The sequence below is a fragment of the Hippocampus bargibanti genome, linkage group LG01 (genome assembly GCF_051943395.1).
Source record: "Hippocampus bargibanti isolate YZ-2025 linkage group LG01, ASM5194339v1, whole genome shotgun sequence".
Classification (NCBI taxonomy): Eukaryota; Metazoa; Chordata; class Actinopteri; order Syngnathiformes; family Syngnathidae; genus Hippocampus; species Hippocampus bargibanti.
The window spans coordinates 13,449,818-13,469,628 of record NC_142734.1 but is presented as its reverse complement, the minus strand read 5'-3'; the positions used below and the strand labels follow the sequence as shown (position 1 = coordinate 13,469,628).

The following is a 19,811-nucleotide window of genomic DNA, read 5'->3' as shown; positions in this document are numbered from 1 at the left end:
ATAAAAGTCATTATTCTTGACTTCAGATTTGAAAACGAGTTATTCATTAATTTGCTGTGTGCTCTATGTGTAATATTTGAAGAGATTTAAACATTCTAATGGGTTCCCCAAATTCATAATGACCCTCGAGAGGAAACCATAACTACAATGTGGCCCGCGGCAAAAAATGACTTTGACACCCCTGCTATAGGGGCTCACGACATGTGGCAGGTGGTCAGTCCAGTGTGAGCTGGGAGGCACCCAAAAGTCGTCTTGGAAGTCTGATCCCGGGCTACAGAAGCTGACTCTAGGAATGTGAAACGTCAAAGCCCGAGTTGGTATGCCAGGTCGAGAAGTTCCAAATAAAAGAAGAGTGGAACAGGAGGCAACGGGTGGAGCATCTGCAAAGTTGCAAGCTCTGTTTTCGGAGCTGAGACAAAATCAATTTTCCAATCTGCAAACCTGCCCTTGTCTGACTGACATTGTGAGCTCTTGGTCAGACATAAATGGATGACTGGGTGGATAGCTACTTTTAGCATTTAATTGACTGCTAATTGGTGTGCTTTGACACTGAACAACATATTTTGATTGTTACTAAAGGTAACATTTGCTCTTTGACATCACCGGTTTCTTTTCCACAGCTCATATTGCATAATTTTCAGATTTTTTATATTTTTATTGTTTGCTTGATTTTCAAATAATCCCATGATTGCAATACAGATGGATACCAATAACGGCAATCACTTTGTTTTGAGTTTGTCCTTTGATATCCGAGAGCCAGTTCAGTCAATGTTGCCAGAGTGACACCCCATCCAAAAAAACCATCGCTGACGAATGTCTCTCCTTCAGAGAGCACAAAATCGCAGAGGACATCAGGGTGTGACTCCTGGGAGTGTTACAGTCAAACTCAAGTAATTAACCAACAAGTCAATCGAACATTTCCGTGTTCACAAGAGCACCACCCTGACTCTCCAACGCCTCATCTCACGTTGCATTCCTGACAAAGCAATAACTCTCAAGCCAACCTTCCTCTCTTAACGCTTTTAATTGACAAGAAAAAAAAGACAGAAGCCAAAGTGTTGAATATGACTGGATGGGAGAATTTCGGAAAGAGTTGGATTTGTTACATCCATAACATTATTTGTATATTCCACACGATCAAACAGCATTTTCTGTCTTAAATATACAAATAATCCAACTCTGTGAGATTTTTGTGTCTCAAACATTTAAATAGTTGAACAAATAAAGCAGTTGACACCATCTCACACATCCTCATGATGGGCATTGGTGTACATAAAGTCAATCTTAAATTGGACCTGGATGACTTCCTTTTTGAGTCCCATTGTTTTGCTTGGGGCGGACGAGAACCCGTCCGATGCGTCACGTGGTATAAGTGACACGTTCGGCATTCCGAGACTGTGTCACTCTGACATATAAAAAGCAACGCTCTTAGTCTCCCTCCACACATCCTCTCAGCATCAAGCATCACGACTGCAAAGGTAACAATGACACAACTTTACAGCTTCCCTTTTCACTCTCCCATGTCTGCCATGGCAGCCTTGCAGAATTAGTAATCAACATACAAAGCCAAGCCAATGACTTTAAGTCAATTCAGCGTAAACTGTCAACTTTTTCCTTTTTGTCATTGCACAGATGGCATTTGCTCTTGGCTCTTTGCTTCTCCTGTGTGGAATCAGTGGACTGCTGACTGGTGTTGTAAGTGACAATTACAAAGTAAAACAAACAAGTGTTTTGAGCATTCTTGACAAGATTGGCTTCATTAAAAGACAACAACTCGGTCAATCTCCAAATCCATTGCACTTTGTTTGATGTTAGTCTTGCATTTTTTATCTGAACAATGTGCTCATCTCCTCTTTGTCTTTACAGTGGAGCGATGATACTGTGACAGGTTGGTCACTGTGAATTAATCATACGTGAAACCTGTTTATTTTTGTTGACCATTTGTCGTCTTCTAGCTAAAATTATGGCTGTGTTGTAGTTCCTTGCTGTCCAACTGGCTGGATTCGGTTGGAGGACCGCTGCTTCATCTACATGAACACCCCACTGACTTTTGCGGCTGCAGAGGTATGCAAGCTTTTTAAACAATAGCTGCTGTGAGCTTCTAAATCCTCCATTCGTGACCATGCATTATTAAACTTTGTCGAAAAGTCCACATATCATTCTTGGATCTGGATCAACTCTGTACATTTAAGTGTTCAGCGATCTACATGAAATGACATTTGGAAACCTTTTGGCAAAAAAAGGGTGGACCTTTATTTTTTTTTCAATTTCTTGTTTCTTCATCTCTCCCAATAGCAAGCCTGCAACGATGCTGGTGGGAACCTGGCCTCCATCCGAAATTCCGTTGAAAATGCCCTCTGCTTCCAACTGGTTCGGGATGCAAACACTAACAATATCGTAGACACCTGGATTGGAATCCATGATGGTTTTCAGGTGAAACATTGCCTAGTCAAACATTATGAATGGACTCATGTCACTTATCAGGAGAGGTATTTTTGCGAATGCGGTGTAGGGTTGAGTGTCGTGATGAGAGCAGTGTTGGGACTTGATAGGAAGATGTTGGAACTGGGGACAGCAATTTTTCTCTCGGGCCATGGCTGTTTATCACAATGTGGTTTTGTATTGCAGGAGGGTAAATTTGTTCGGACAGATGGTTCAACATCAAAGTTCTTAGACTTCAGAGGGCCAATTCAGCCAGATAACTTCCAGGGCAACGAAGACTGTGCTGAGATTGACTCTGCAGGTATGAATATAAATGTGTGTCTGTGTGTGTGTGTGTGTGTGTGTGTGTGTGTGTGTGTGTGTGTGTGTGTGTGTGTGTGTGTGTGTGTGTGTGTGTGTGTGCCATCCAAAAATTTGGAATGGGAGATGAGATGAAGTTGATATTTGATTATTTTCTGTATTTAAAGGCCAATGGAATGATGACACCTGCACAGACACACAGGATTTTATTTGCTCCCTAAACTTGTATTGAATCAGCACTCCAAGTGGAACCCTGCGGACTATCTTTTCCTCCATCTTGATGCCTCCTTAAGTCAAGATCAATTTTAAATGGTGTGCTTGTTGATCGATGACAATGTACTTTGTTCTTCCTCTTCTTCTTGTTCTCAAGCTATTTTGGTTTCTCACCAATAAATGAAGGAATCTGCATGTGCATCAAGGGTGTTTGTTACTGTTAGTTCTGGAAAATCTGGAGTCAAAACCACACAAACACACACACAAACATACACATGCACACGCACGCACAGGCACCCCCCCCCCCCCCCCACACACACACGCACACAGTAGAAAATGGATGATGAGCTTCATTCAGCAATCATATAGCTTCTCCGGGAATGCATTTATACAACATATACCCCCTGAGCATGAATCTCCATCTTTTCATCCATCTGATGGAAGCCTGACTCCCCGCCCCTCTAAAAACTGTCTAACCAGACTATTGCCATCTCCGCTGTTTTGAGAAAGCATATTGTCCTTAAAAATTTTTCCCTTATTAACTCATTCATTGGGATGCATGTCCTTATGGGTATACTTCTCAATATCAAAGGATGGTGTGCTTTTCTGACTTGATGAGCGTAGCAGTTTTTTACCGCTCATTTCAAATGCGCAGTGGTTGCCCCACTGTGGCAGCAGAATATTTTCTACCTCACCTGGCGCTTTCTGTAGCGGCCATTTTATACAATTAGCAAACCTAATCAGAATCAGAAAGCTTTTAATAGACCAATTTGAAATACATTTAGCTTGGCTTTGGAAAGTGAGAGTTCAGATTAAATGTTTATGAAGACACTTCGCAAAACAGGTGAAGAGCGAGAGAAATAGCTTTTTTAATTTAAAATATGCTCGCGATGGGGCCTCGGTGGCACGCCGGGGCAATTCGGAGGCTCTCACCCACTCGCAACTGGAAGTTGATGAACTGGTCTTAACTTCCAATGAATGACATATATCGAAGACAAAGGATTTGTGAAGTGTGAGCAGAGACAAAGCATCGATTACATGTCAGGCTTTTAAACCTGTGTTTATTCTGGAAGAACAAGTTAACTGCGTAAAAGTGTTTGAAGTATCTGGAATTGAGGGTCGAGGGTTGCTGAGCTCTCAGACGGCCAGGATCGAATTCACTGTTGCAGGACTTCTACATGACGTACGGTGTATAGAATGTCAAAATATGATAAAATATTTCCTATGAATATCTGAAATACTAATATTTAAAATTTTCTTTTTGCTCCTTCTTCTAAACCCTAAATGTGAATGGCGTAGGAGTTAGCTTGTCAGTAGCACCTCAATGTTAATACATTAGCACATCACACAACTGCTCGTGTTTCTCATTCCGATTCAGAGCAGGGGCATCTCTGATCACAGTTTGCATCAAGAAAACGGAAAGCAAAAAAAAAAATCAGTTGACGCCGACCTCACTAAGTATAGACTGTAGTGGGTTCTGATTAAATGCGGTAAAAATGAAAATTAGGAGCACCTGACGTTAATTTCTGCTGCTGTGTGCTTCTTGTCATTTCTTACTCTCAAACATTCTGTTGGAAACGGAAATTTTGAAAAGAATGTTCAATTACGTTTAAGTGTTGTCAGTGAATATATGATGCAATGAATTAATTTATGTCATCATTGTTTGGTCCTGCTGCATACTGCTTTCACCAGTTGAAAAAAATTATGGTGGGCAAACCAATTGCCATCAAACAATGTCAATTGAGAAAACTATTGAGCGGTGAAAATTTATGCCAAATAGGTCACGTAAGCATGATGGTTAAGTTTAGATAAAATTCAGAACGAGTGGATTGGACTGAATACAGTGGGACTTGGCTTATGCACTTAATTGTTTCTCAGACAGAGTGTGTCAGGCGAAAAGTGTGTATCCCAAAAATTAAGCGCGCCCTATGGTCATTCACTACGTACCGGGTAGATAGTGAATGAATGGTGTTACGTGCACTCGGACCGGGTCAACACACGCACCGAAGCTGCGAAAGACAGGATACGGGAAACATACGAGGTGAACATCAATAATCCGGCACTAGCGAGATGACCGCGACCCGTATGAATACACAGTGTCGATGAGGGGATTGACTGCAAATGTGGAAGCGCGGCCCACCCCCTTCTATCTATCCGCATGTGACAAATGGAAGCGCCAGCGGCAAACATTTTTGATGCTTGTCATGCGAAAGCCCTTGCAGAGCCGCATGAAATCGGTCAAAGAGCATGTGGTGGGGTCTTTTTCAGTCCCATGAAAGCAAAAGTATCTGTAAAAAATCCGTGAAGGCGATCGACGTGTGCATTTAGATAAAGGGGATGGGGCGCTGTTCGGTCGTGTGCTTTGGTGTTCTTCCACCGAAGATTACTCCGCCAGCCGTGGTGGGTGTGTATACCGAAAAGTAGTGCTTAATCTAAGGTTTAATTTTCATAAATTTAACGTTCGTACATGAAAAATTCGTCAGGCAAGATGTTCGTAAACCGAGGCCCCACTGTCTATAAATTCACTGTTCAGATGTATTTAGGCTATAGATTTTAATTTAGCACCAGACTCTGCATTTTAAGAAAATGTGAAAACATCCACACTACTTGGTGTGAAAGTGTCATTTACTAAAGGATTAAATAATCAATATGATGATGGGCAACGTGTCCTGTATAATATCACATTTATGTTCACTAGTTGGTCAGTTAACTGCACACATAGCTGTGGAGATCAAGTCAATATGGGATGATTCGTTTCAGAACAAAAATGTTTTGTTCTACTTCCAATTTTGATAATTGAGAGTAAACGACTGATGAAAAAGCAATTATGGAACACAACAACTCGGCAGAGATGATGCCAAAAATTACAATGACAGTATTGTAAGCAATACACTTTATAGAATTTCTATTTTGAAGGTCGTGTGAAAGAAATACAGTGTGTCACAGTAATTTCTTAATTTCAAAACGGATCCGACCACTTTTCAAGAGTTTGAAGGACTGCATCGATAGCATTTGAACCAAAACAGAGGCAACAGTGTCGAATAGTTTGTACACATTGATGATGTCTGCATTCGTGAATCATTTATAAAATCTGTAATTATTACGACAGAAATTACATTATTTTGACGATGCCTTGTGGCAAGGGTTACCCAATTTTTGTGTTCGGTCTTGACATTGGAAAATATATCAAGCAATTGAAGCTTTCCTGCCATTATGTTTTCCGTCGGCAAGACTATTGCAGTTATATATGTATTTTTTTTGGGGGGGTTACTACGGCCATGCATAGTTGAAAGCAAAATTAGGATTGGATGGTCATCGCAGTTGCTTTCTCTCCCTTTCCTTTGATTTGATTGCTTGTCATCTGACTGTTAAAGGACAAATCAAAGCATGTTTTTTTTCCTGACATCGATAAAAACGTTTTATAGCAACTAAAATACCCAAAACACGCAGGATGATATTTTTAGTCAAATGCAAGACACCAATAAAAATGTGTTTGCGATCGATTAGTCCTTTCGTGCCATGAAAGCAAAACGACAAGGCTGGTGAAGGACACGACATGAAGCATATGTGAAGCTCTGTGAATAAGCAATAAAGCATCAACTTGGGTGATATGTGGCATATAAAGACATGACAAATAACATAAGGACGTAACAATAACGACATAACAAATAATAAGCTACAAGATGTCAACATCAATGTACATTGTTTAATGGGTGTGCATGCAAAAAGTTGTTTAAACTTTCAAGATGAAAAGTTACGAACTTATGTATGAATGGCCTTTTATACAATGGAGTTCATAATAAGAAAATTGTAGTGAATCGCAATTCATATCAAATCGAGAATTTAATCACGGGGTCAAGAAAAGCATTCGTGTTGGATTCAAAGAAAAGACTGACTGTCGGAATGATACGTACCAGGTTTGACTGTCATCAAAGCGTCCTTTCGACTACACCAAAGAGCTCGGTCCCCGTTGTGAGGAATGTAATCATCTTTGGCTTTGAATAGCTCCATTTTACTTATATACGTTCAACAAAATAATTTACGAGCTGGATGATCAGTCTCGAGAGGAGCAGAAACAACATGAGGGGATGACAGCGGTTATTCATCGCTAACTCCGGTTAGCTTGTTGCGTCACACGTGTGTATGATTTTGAAGTGCGCCTTTCAACCCTTTCATGTCTTTCAGTTCCTTGATCTCCTTGATGTGCGTCTCACCCTGACGCATAGCACACGCTTGAAAATGGTATAAAAGGAGCTGTCGTGGGACAGAGAGTTTGGGGCGAACCACAGGGCAGAATCATCTCAGACTCACACAGCCTCAAAGAGACACAGCTCGCAGTCTCACAGCACGACTTGCTCGACTCCACGCCGCAATCAAGCTCTGCACATCACCTGCCTGGGAGATCTGACAACGAACCTACTTACAAATAAAGAGAACCATAGAACTCTTTATTGGCGAGCCAGCCAGGAGCATTTTTTTCCCTCCTCCTCAGCCCAATCAACTCTCCAAATGGAAACACCCAGATTTCCCAGCCGCCCATGAACCCGTCATCTTCACAGCAAGACCCCTCGAGCCGAGCTCCCGATGGGCCGCCACCACCCCGTGGGCGCCCCGACCCCGCCGTGAAACCTGCCGCACCCTGATGGCCAACATCGTCCAATTCGCCTGGTGACTCTGCAACTAGCTGCATCGTATATGTCCACGATCGTACATCGTCGGACATCGCTTATGTCCACTATCGGACATCGTATATGTCCACGATCGGACATCGTCGGACATCGTTTATGTCCACGATCCGACTTCGGGAAGACGCTTCATGGCCGACACGGCCGCCGACGTCAGCGTTCTTCCTCAGCGTCCTGCAGACTGCCATGGCAGCGCGATCATCGCCACCGTAGCCGATGACCGGCCTGTCCGTGCCCGGCAGCATGGCCAACCCCACGCACCTTAGTCCTCACAATCCCTCATCGATTCTCCGACTTGACCGATCCCAGCCGAACAACTCACGGTGAGAAGACCTTCCGGCATCGACTCGACGGCCGCGAGGAAAGTTTCCATCGATCGACTCAAACTGGCAGTCGTAGAGCACTCTTTGCCGTGCTCCCGTACAACGACTTCAGGCACCACGAAACCTCCTCGGCAACCACCCCACCGACGCCTGCCATGCCCGGTGACCGTCATCTTGCCTGGCCTCACCATGTCGCAGAATGACTTTTGTTTTTATTTGTTTTTCCTTCATCGCTTTCACCGACTTCGGATCCAGGAGGGGAGCCCTGTTGCGTCACACGTGTGTATGATTTTGAAGTGCGCCTTTCAACCCTTTCATGTCTTTCAGTTCCTTGATCTCCTTGATGTGCGTCTCACCCTGACGCATAGCACACGCTTGAAAATGGTATAAAAGGAGCTGTCGTGGGACAGAGAGTTTGGGGCGAACCACGGGTCAGAATCATCTCAGACTCATCTCGGACTCACAGCCTCAAAGAGACACAGCTCGCAGAAACCTGCTCAGCATCGCACGGAGTCTCACAGCACGACTTGCTCGACTCCACGCCGCAATCAAGCTCTGCACATCACCTGCCTGGGAGATCTGACAACGAACCTACTTACAAATAAAGAGAACCATCGAACTCTTTAAGCTCCTAGTTGTCCTTCGGCTGGTGCTCGACGACTACGAGCTAACAGCAGCTGGATGTTTGCTGGATCGGTTTGCTCCACTATTATGACGGTTGCTCTCTTTCACCACTGGAAGCAACTTTCTACCCATTGTCAAGCTGACAGCGGGGATTCGCGCACTCCGGGGAGCTTCTCGTTCGCCTGCGGCTGGCGCTATCCTGCTCTGGTCCGTTGGAAATGGCTATTTTGTCTGCTGGGAATTTGTGTAAACTTACACCTTCTTTATGGCTGCCACATGATTAACCATCGCGTTATTTATGGTGTTTTCCTTCTAATTTCGCAATCAACACTGTGTTTTCAGACGAAACAAAGTACCCAAAATGCACTGTGTGTCGCCTTCTCGGTCAGGTGCGTTCCCTCAGCGACGTCACTTCTGGCATTGGCATCAACTCGAAAACAGGACTTCTTGAACAATCAGCGCGAGTTTTAAAACGTAAAATATAGCAATATGCGGTGGAATCTTTGTAAAATGCAGTCAGAAGAAGTCATTTGAAGTGATTTTACAAATTATGGACGCAACTTGTCATGAGGTGTCGGTTGTCCTTCAAGTACAATAAAATTTACCACATGGGACAGGAGATGTGAGACCGTCTCTTTTCATCAATGGATGCTACAGTCAATGTTTGTTTTCAACATGTAGCTTGTAGCAGACGTGCACATTTCACCATGACGTCCCTGATTCACTGGAGAAAAAGACACTTTGATTTTCTCCTCTTTTATCGAGAACTGCTTCATACAACAAAGAGGGTGCAGAAAGTGCTTAAGATTGAATTACTGTCTGTGTGTTTTGTCACATTATTTGTTATTTAGTTTTTTTGTTCTTTTGACTTCACGATGGTGTAGCGAGAGTGGATGCCTTTACAGCAGCTCCTGTATTTTGTTTTTATACTTCTTCCTTTCCTTTCCTTTCCTCTTAATTTCATCACTTTGTTGCTCTGAAATGTCCACTGTGAGACGAATAAAGGTGAATCCAATCCAATCATGCAAAAACACAACATCTATCAAGTGAAAAAGTATATGGATTGAGATCAGAATTGGAATCATCTTGATTGGCCAAGTGTGTAGAACCACAAGGAATTTGTCTCCGGTCGAAAATGCTGTTCTTGTATCATCATGAAAACATGACAAATAAGTATAGAAGGTAAGCGGTACCTCTCAGGAACAACTGTGCAAAATATAAACCGGAGTTAAAGTGATATATACTAAAATAATATACAGTACTAACAATTATACAGTTGTTCCAGAAAATCAATAAACCATTTTAAAGTGATCAGTCGGTGTATTTATAGTACAACACGTGTGCAATTATGCAGATGTCATTGAGCGCCTTAAAGTGCCTCGTGCTGGAGATTATATTGGCCAGTAACAGTGATTCAAGTAAGGAAATACATTCAGGAAATACATACTCTGTCGGGCCTTTCTCAGGATGGAGTAAGTGTTGACCTCCCACCTAATGTTCTGGGAGACTGTGATTCCCAGGAACTTGAAGGTCTCGACGGTTGACACGGTACTGTTGGAGAGTTTGAGGGGCAGCTGTGGTGATGGATGTTTCCTGAAGTCCACGATCATCTCTACCGTCTTGAGCGTGTTCAGCTCGAGGTTGTGTTGGCACACCAGAGCTCCAGCTACTCCACTTGTTGTCGGTACGGAGACTCGTCGCCGTCTTTGTTGAGGCCGATGATCGTGGTGTCGTCTGCGAACTTTATGAATTTGACAGCTGGGTGCATTGAGGTGCAATCGTTCGTGTCGAGGGAGAAGAGCATGTCTTACAGTGCAAAAACACTTTTCTTTGTCAAGAAGAAAAATGATTGAGTGGAAATTAAATCAGTTAAAAAAAGGTAGCATTTTTAGAAATATGATAATGTTCGTCATAGAAACGGCCACATACCTAATTGCTTTTGTCACATTTGGAGCCTGGGCTATAATAGGAAGTTGGTAGGGATTCATTTTGGGTGCGCTGGGGGACAGCTCAGGAAGCAAATTTAGGGTGCTTAAAATTTGGTGCTACGCCCATGTCGACACTGCACTATATACAATCATAACAGGACATTAAAAGGGCAAAAGAATGTGTAGTGTGAGTGAGTCGTGAAGTTCATCCCCAATCTCCACCCCAGTCAGCTCCATGTTTCTAAAACATTTCCAATCAGGGAGAAAGTATCAAACAAAGAGCAATTAAAATTTACAACGCCCCATTTAACTATGACTACACATCCTCCATAATGCCCCCAACATTGTTACAGATTCATCTGTGTATGTATGTGGCCATGTGATAGAACCAGGAAATAGCCTCAAGGCACGATCGCGCCCATAATTCACAAGTATTGACGCAGGATTCGTAAGTGGCTTTGGGAAACCATGTTGAGCCTACACAATGACACAGCCAACATGAGTGACGCCATGAATGGTTTGGATGTTGCACCAAAAGGAACACCTGCAACTTGTTTCTTCTCGTGTGGGCTGTTTCAATCATTCCAGGGTTGTTAGCACAATCATATGGGATACATGAGACGTGAGGCGCACATGGACATAGCCCTAACCTGAACCCAGAGACAGGCTTTGCTGCCAGAATTGTGACAACTGTCAAACAAAAAAAGTGGAAAAACACAAGTCGCCCCTGTGTTAATATCTCCTCACCCACGTTTGAGAGAACAAATGGATGCCTAAGTCGAGACGTAAGAGATTCCATGTCGAGCCAACATTGGTTGTCGCAGTTCAACAGGACGGGTGGCATACCAAACAACCAAGCCAGACTGACGCTGTAACTTTTCACAGATGTTCATTGAAATTCATTTAGCATGGGTGTGCCATCAATTATGAAGTTTTCGCGTCACCCACATGTTTGCGTCCTCCAACTTGTAGGGCGTGTTGTTGAGTTAGCGTGAGGCTGGTTCCTGTCCGCATGATTCATAAAGGCAGAATTTTATTGGACCTCACCTCACCTGCACCACCCGATCTCGTCCAGGTGGTGAAACACTTGGATTGAACGAAGGATGCACATCCTCAAAGGATGACAATGTTCTCAGGGAATGACTGGAACACTTCATCGCCTCTTCCAGAGCTCTTTACGTGTAATTCTCTCATGTGTTATGGCATATGATATATATTTTTACGTATTTATTAATTGCCATTGTTTTAATGCACTTGAGCTCTTCATTTGAGTAACAGGGCTGATTTTTATTTTCAGACATAGCAAATACATGAAGTAAAGCCACATGGTACTTTTTTGCAAAGGCAATATTTTCATGATGCCCCTGACAGCGAAACAATTGTTTTAAAAAAATAATGTCCTGCAGTAGATGTGAATGATTTGCGTTCTCGTGGACTGATGTCTTACAACAGGATTTAGAGAAGGGCATGAATCATGTTCATTTAAACAATTGTTTTTGTAATTTGCTTTTCTTTTATTTGATTGTTTTGTTTTGTTTTTTCTTAAGAAAATGAAACTGTAACATAGATAGAGGAATGTCATTTTCAAAGGATCATAGTAATTTAATGTTTTTTTTAATTCTTTTGATTAACCACTTCCCTGTGTGCATACTCTACTTGTGCCTGTATGGGTTTTTTTCTGGGTCTGTGGTTACCTTCCACATTCCAAAAACACGAGTGGCGAGTTAATAGAACACTCATAATTGTCCATTGCTTTGATTGTGAGCAGAAATGGTTGTTCAACGATGTGTGCCATGTGATTGTCTGGCAATCCGTTCGGTGCCTAACCCGCCTACTACACAAAGACAGCTGGGATAGGCTCCAGCTACACAGACCCCAAGGCCACCTATCCCTCATATATATATATATATATATATATATATATATATATATATATATATATATATATATATATATATATATATATATATATATCGCTTTAACAACAGCTGAAGTAACAAAGCGCTTAACATGGACATACAGGAACTAAAGCAGTCACAAAGACAGTAGAAAGCACTAGGGAGTAAAACCAAGATCAAGTCGGAATCATGCTGAGTCGAATGTATGCCAATGAGTACAAGTGAGTTTTGAGACCGGATTTAAAGATGGGCAGCGAGGGGGCTTGCCCAATGTTCATTGGAAGGTATCCCAGTGCGCATACCGAACATCAATCATTCAAGTCCCGAACGATCCCGGTTTGCATGTTTTGTGGCTGGAAGACTGGGTACCCAAAGGAAACCAACCTAACCATAGGGGAGAACATGCCAAATCCACCCATGAAATAAAGCTGAGATTCGAACCGCCGAGGCTCAGGCTGATGAGGTGCGTCCATTTGGAACAGGAATTCTTCTTGTTCATTGTCAGCATGATGGGAGATGTTCCTGCCCATGTGGTGCAAAACGTGATGGCACGGCAGGGAAAGAGGTTTGAGGTTTGACTTTCAATTCACTGCCCTCTCCTGGGAAGCAAACACTCTCCTTCAGGAGTATTGAATGACATATCCACTGTAACTACGGGACAATGTACAAGAAACTAATAATTCCTGTATTGAAGATTTTTTGTTCCCCCTTTGGCTAAAATTCTCCCTGCAGTCACTTATAGGGCGTCATTTAACTAATTAAGCAACTACTGTACTTCAAAGTATATTTCCTGGTATGCTGTGGCACTACCGCACCCCCATGAGAGCAACTCATTGCACGCTCACGGTGATGTGAAAAAAAGTTAATTGTGAATGAAATTTAATGACAATTATATGGCGACCACCTCCGATACTTTTGAATCGGAATACCCATTGGGAAAGGAAAGTTGCAGGTTGAGTAGCGTTGCGTTTGACGCGAACCCATCCGGTGACCTCTTGTTTTGAGTCAATATCGCCACATCAAATGCTTTTTAAAAAGTTCACTTCATAAATATAGCCGTGGCAGGAACTCGTCTGACGTGTCACCTGACAAGGATGCTGGAGACGTGTGCAACATTCCGGAGTTGCGTCAAGCCACCCTATAAAAGGATTGCTCAGCTTGGTTTTCAACACATCCACTCAGCATCAAGCATCAGAACTGCAGAGGTAACATGACAAAGCTTTTATACCAACTGCCATTCCTTTGATATCAAGAAGCGCAGTTTCATGCGTCGACAAGTTGCTATTTTGTGTTTTGACCTGGTCAGAGGGTGACAACACTCACATACTTTTTCTGTCCTTGGACAGATGGCACTTGCTCTTCGCTCGGTGTTCCTCCTTTGTGGACTCTTGGCTGGAGTCGTAAGTCAAAACCTCACCCGCTCTTTTGAATAAACCCATTTACTCCAGTGCTTGATAAATTTACATCTTGGCTAGATCTTAGCCGCTGTTCACTTTTTAACAATGTATTTTTCTTTTCACAGCTGGCAATCCCCGAAGGTTTGTTGTTATGTTCTAAGATGGAAATGATTTTGGGCTTGATACCAGGTGGTGTTGCTACACCACTCTTTTCTGTCTAAAACAACATTTGTGTTGCAGAGACTTATTGTCCCAAAGGTTGGACTCAGCTGGATGATTATTGTTTCATGTTCGTCGCTCAGCAAAGAACATTTGTCGATGCGGAGGTATGGAAGAATCTCGACATAGAGTAGTTGCGATCCCACATGTCAAAATACTGTCGCATGAAGAGACATTTCAAAGTCTAACTTTCAATCCTAATCAGTGATGCCTTTTCTTAACATTCTCCCATCAGCGAGTCTGCATACTGAAAGGTGGAAATCTGGCGTCCGTCCTCGATGCAAGGGAAAATGCACTGGTTATTGAGCTGATCCGCAAGCAATTTAATCCCATTAGAGACACATGGATTGGACTCCATGATTCCATTCAGGTGATTCATTGACGAGAAAAAAATAGCTGCGTTATTCTGACTTGTAAAAGTGGAGGAGAAATGCTCTTGTATTTAGTCCTCAACTAGCACTAACACGGTGCCAGCTCACAATTCTACAACGACATGCGATATCACCACAGAATTGCGCACATGCAAGATGGATGCGTCAACTTGGGATCTTTACGTCTGACTCAATTGCAGGAGGGTGTCAATTTGTGGACTGACGGCTTAGCGGTCGATTTCACAGCCTATACAGCTCCTCAGCCTGACAACTTTGGCAACAATGAAGACTGTACTGAGATTGATGACTCAAGTAAGTATGTTTTTTTAGTTTTGTTTAGTTAAAGTAGTGAAGGAAATTTCGGTGTGGTGCAACCTAGAACTGCTTAACCCTTCCATGCACCCGGTAACCTGATAGCATGACAAGATGTTTTCCACTGTAAAATCCGCTTTTCCTGTACGGGTTAATGCCTCTTTTTGACAGTACAGCAAACTACTCACAGTGAATTCCACCTGCAGGCACTGTCACTGTGTAATCTTTAATCCTCTCTCTCTCTCTCTCTCTCTCTCTCTCTCTCTCTCTCTCTCTCTCTCTCTCTCTCTCTCTCTCTCTCTCTCTCTCTCTCTCTCTCTCTCTCTCTCTGCAGCGGAGGCATGGAACGATGACCAGTGCTCAGATATGAATTACTTTGTTTGCGCCAAAGAGGCACACCGTCATTAACCAACGCAACCATCCCCAACGCATCAGTCTCAAAAAATGTATTTTCTAACTTCCTAAGCATCTTCTGAGACAATAGCAGACTTCTTTTTATCCAACTGTGATCTTCTGGTTCAATTTCTCTTGATGGCAATCAAATTTGGAAGGTGGAAGGGTTTCTGTAATAAATGAAGGAATCTGTCAATGCACCTGTTTGTTTGTCTGCATGCGTGAGAGTGTATTTACTCTTCTCAATGGCCAACCGTTGTCACTGTAACTGCTTCCATGAGGAATAAGGATCACCTAACCCATAATTGATTCACATGACGCATCGGTATAAAATGAAACCATAAACACCAATACCGTGAAAAAAGAAATAAATAAATTCCATCCATCCAATTTCCAGTCCTCTTATCCTCAAATGGGCTGCAGGGGGTGCTGGAGCCTATCCCATCCGTCTTTCAGCAGAAGGCAGTAGGCACCCTGAACTGTTTGCCAACCAATGCCGGGCATACAGAGATAAACAACAATCTGCACTCAGAATATAGGAGGAAACCAGAGTAGCCGGAGAAAACTCACGTAGGCCTGAGAAGGACGTGAGGTTGACACATTCACCACATGGCTGCAAGGCAGGCTTAAAACATTTTTTTAATAAATAAATAAATAAATAAATAAATAAATAAATAAATAAATAAATAAATAACACAATATTTGGCACAGTATTGTTTTCACCTACTGATATTGTACTTCAACTTAACATTCGTTTTCATTGGTCTCCTGATGATACCCAATGATACTCTTCTTCTTTTCCTTTCGGCTTTTCCCTTCAAGGGGTCGCCACAGCGAATCAGTAACCTCCATCTTTAGAGGTATGATACCCAATGATACTGTAGATTTGAAATAACAAATCCATGCATCTTCTGTAATGTAGACACGTACCTTGTCGCGATTAAACAATGGTTTTCTTTCAATTTTGTTTTGCTTCTCAATCCCAATAAAACTGAGATATTGATCAGTAATCTAGATGTTCAGACCGAGTAGAACTTTTCTGCGGGAAAACAGTGAAAGAATTTTTGAAACCATACCAAAATGATTACGTCATGTTTCGTATTCAGCACCACCTTTTTGGGGCATCTGAGGCACATCACAAAAAAGAGATTTTCCTTTATGATGGGATTCTTTTCAACTTTTCATTTCGTGTCCATTGGGACATTTCAGTGCACCGTGACAATTAGTGCTGGAGCATGTCAACTGATCTGCGGTCCTAAGTTTTTAATTCAAAGTATTTTAAAGTGAACGTGCCATTTAGCACCCACTATTTGCAATCTAAGTAAAACCCAAGCAAATCAGAGCCACCGGGCAGATGTGTAGGGCATGCTGCTCGCCTCTTGATTGAGCCGGAGTGTCTTGTCCGGGATGTCTTGTTTCAAGGTGTTCATGATAACTCGTCTACACGTAGCCCTCAAATGATTCATGGCAATTTAAATCATCTGCATCCTTGCTCAACCTATCCTCCTGCTCCAAAGAGCCTAAATAAGTCCTCCACCAACTTTTACATGAATAGATCTTCCCATTTATTTCAAGTCGGTCATTGATGCATCTTCAGATGCAGGATGGGGGTGGAGCAACAATAATGGGAACGTCCCAATAGCTTTTGCATAGGCGTCATGGACTTTAGTGAGTCGAGTGCAACATCACACAGTATGATGTCATTTGGATGTTGTTAGGATGTCATTTCAGTTTGAGCAGAAACAAAGAGTGAACATTTTGGTTGGTTGCTAGAATTGTCCTTCAAACCCTGTTTGGACCCAAACAAGGTAAAATGCAACATGATGATCTTGCTTCAATCTACTTAACCATTGACACGCGCACTCTTCCAAACAATCTGAGATTAATAGATCGTCATTTTTATTCTTGCAAGGTTTTGCTTTTTTGTATCACTTAATGAGTTGTTTTTTTTTTAACTTCCACACTTCTACCTTATTTGGCATACCTGAATATGCAAGTCACAAATGAAACACAAAGTCATTAGAGTAGGCAGGCCTGCAACACCTAAAATAATGTAACAAAAGAATGTAAATTGTGCAGGCTAATTAGCCCCTCAATGAGCTGTTGTCACAACAGAGCGAAACTACGCCCCAACAGACACACATGCCATGGGAGGATCTTTAATCACTCAGTACATTTTGAGCAGTGGTTAAGCTAATTAGACAGGACGAGTGGCATACCAAGCAACCAAACGGTATTGACGTCATGGGAGAGGGATTCGTGTTGGGTGTGTCTTTAAAATGAAGGTCATTATTTCAAGGTGTGATGTTGGGTCTTAATGGGGTCCACCTGTGTTTGTAACTCCCTCTTGCTATGAGCATTGGAGAGAGGTGACGGCAGACGTCACATACTTTGCCTTGTTGAAGGAAATCTTAGGAACGGAGGCAAAATGTCGACATCAGACGACAAATTCAAATTGTGTCTGTCACCGCTGCTGCACTGTGCCCTTCCTATACCGTCCGTGCACACTCATCAAGCACTGATGGCAGCCACTGGGTTGCAGGAATCCCGTCAATGTTGAAAGGCTTGTGGGCGTGAAATAGTATGTTGTAAACGCATACTGTGCTCATGGCGCAGCGACAGCCTCGTCTCCAAAGTGCTCATCAGCCATGTCAGTCAATGTTGACATCATAACACATTTTGCCGACACATTTTCTGATTCGGACTCCTTGGTGTTTTATGTTTTTAACTTGAAAAAAAATCACAGTGCGTGTCTCAGAGAACATCAGGGTGTGACTCCAGGGAGTGTAGCAGCCAAACTCAACTAATTAACGAAGAAGTCAAAAGAACATTTCCGTGTTCACAAGAGCACCGCCCTGACTCTGCAACGCCTCATCTCATGTTGCATTCCTGACTTTATTGTTCAAAGCAACAAGTCTCAAGCCACTTTTCCTCTCCTTTTACTTTTAATTTATGACAAACAAAGGAGAAGCTAAAAGCAGGTTAATTTGATTTCTGTGTGTTCCATAAGACGATGTTGAATGAATACCACGGGATCAATGAGCATTTTATGTATCAAACATACAAATAGTTAAACAAAGTGGTCGACACCATCTCACACACCCTCATGATGAGCATCAGTGAAAATAAAATCCATCCCAAATTGGACCTGGATGACTTCCTTTTTGAGTCCCATTGTTTGGTTGGGGCGGACGAGAACCCGTCCGATGCGTCACGTGGTATAAGTGACACGTTCGGCATTCCGGGACTGTGTCACTCTGACATATAAAAAGCAACGCTCTTAGTCCCTCCACACATCCTCTCAGCATCAATCATCAGGACTGCAAAGGTAACATGACACAACTTTACAGCTTCCCTTTTCACTCTCCCATGGCTGCCATGCCAGCCTTGCGAGATTAGTATTCAACGTACAAAGCCAAGCCAATGACTTTAAGAAAATTCAGTTTAAAACGAATATTTATTTCTTTTTCTCCTGTCATTGCGTAGATGACGTTTGCTCTTCGCGCATTGCTTCTCCTGTGTGGGATCAGTGGACTGTTGACTGGAGTTGTAAGTGATTTGTATATAACTTTATCATGACTTTGGTGAGTGCCTTTCACCATGAGGAGCTACATTCTAATAGTGAGCGGCATGTATTTGTCTTTGCAGTGGTCTTTTAGGACAGTTGAAGGTTAGTGGCGGCGATTTTATCAACTGGCTTTGATGTATTTGACACCCGTCTGCACTTACATCATTCATGTAAAATCACTTTTTTAGTTCCTTCCTGTCCAAAGGGGTGGGTTCGGTTGGAGAACCGCTGTTTCTATGTTGTGGACCAGCAAAGACACTTTGAGGATGCAGAAGTAAGAATAAATTAACATACGTAAATAGTCTCAACACATTTATATGACATTAAAGTCCTGACCCCCTGTGGATATCTATTTTAGCTAACTTGCCAAGCTGTTGGAGGGAATCTGGCCTCCATTCTAAATGCAAGAGAAGATGTAGTAGTTCGCGCATTGATCAACATGCAGGCTGGAGCTTCCCAAGAAGCCTGGATTGGATACAATGACATAGATACGGTAAAGCTTGGATACATACAAAACAAAGTAACCCAAGCAGTGGCTATTGTCATGTGTGAATCATTCAAATGTGACTCTTTATTGTAGGAGGGATCCTTCGTGTGGACCGATGGTTCAACTCCCGGTTTTGATGCCTTCAATGGTGCAGACCCAAACAATATCGATGAGGATTGCGTCCAGACAAATGCTGGGACAAACAGTATGTTTTCATTTCAATCAGTGATAAGAATGTGCATATGGATATCTAAATGTGTTTCCCGTGTTTTTCCCAAGGTAATTTCTGGGAGGATGAGCCCTGTGCTTCAACAGTTCCATTTGTTTGTGTCACCCAAGTGCATTGAGACGGAACTTCCAACACCATGTATTCTCCAACAACATCTTGTCTGTGGTCTCAATGTCTTTTCTGCGACATCACAGATGATGCCAACGGTGGCTTTCTGTTTCTGGATATATTGCAAAGTTTCTTCTCCTTTTCCACTTTTCATGTATGGTTGATTGCCATCAGCCAAGCCAAATCTTGGAGTGTCAATGCTTCTCTCTCTAATAAATGAAGGAATCTGTCTCTGCATTGACGCACGTGTCTTTTTGTTGTCTTGCACGTGTGTGCATGCTGTTTGCTGGTTCTGGCTCACACAGTGTCAGCGT

At 42.5% G+C, this 19,811-nt stretch overlaps 3 protein-coding genes across 4 annotated transcripts; all 3 read left to right on the top strand.

Moving 5' to 3' along the window:
* Positions 1-1,407: 1,407 nt before the first annotated feature.
* LOC148903188 (alpha-N-acetylgalactosamine-specific lectin-like) lies at positions 1,408-3,154 on the top strand. The gene is made up of 7 exons (XM_088997671.1): positions 1,408-1,478; positions 1,633-1,695; positions 1,867-1,888; positions 1,979-2,064; positions 2,296-2,433; positions 2,629-2,743; positions 2,910-3,154. The coding sequence occupies exons 2-7, from the start codon at positions 1,633-1,635 to the stop codon at positions 2,972-2,974; spliced, it is 489 nt and encodes a 162-aa protein (XP_088853797.1). The 5' UTR covers positions 1,408-1,478; the 3' UTR covers positions 2,975-3,154.
* On the top strand, positions 1,450-19,732 carry LOC148903186 (galactose-specific lectin nattectin-like). 2 transcript variants are annotated; one of them, XM_088997672.1, is made up of 7 exons: positions 1,450-1,478; positions 18,592-18,654; positions 18,754-18,775; positions 18,862-18,947; positions 19,032-19,166; positions 19,254-19,365; positions 19,440-19,732. In XM_088997672.1, the coding sequence occupies exons 2-7, from the start codon at positions 18,592-18,594 to the stop codon at positions 19,505-19,507; spliced, it is 486 nt and encodes a 161-aa protein (XP_088853798.1). In that variant the 5' UTR covers positions 1,450-1,478; the 3' UTR covers positions 19,508-19,732. The 2 variants fall into 2 exon arrangements, with proteins under 2 accessions (XP_088853798.1, XP_088853799.1); XM_088997673.1 differs by lacking the exon at positions 1,450-1,478 and adding an exon at positions 18,392-18,433.
* Positions 13,493-15,305, top strand: LOC148903187 (galactose-specific lectin nattectin-like). The gene is made up of 7 exons (XM_088997642.1): positions 13,493-13,618; positions 13,760-13,813; positions 13,936-13,951; positions 14,051-14,136; positions 14,265-14,399; positions 14,601-14,712; positions 15,047-15,305. Exons 1-7 carry the CDS (start codon positions 13,508-13,510, stop codon positions 15,118-15,120), a joined length of 588 nt encoding a protein of 195 aa, XP_088853768.1. The 5' UTR covers positions 13,493-13,507; the 3' UTR covers positions 15,121-15,305.
* Positions 19,733-19,811: the final 79 nt, after the last annotated feature.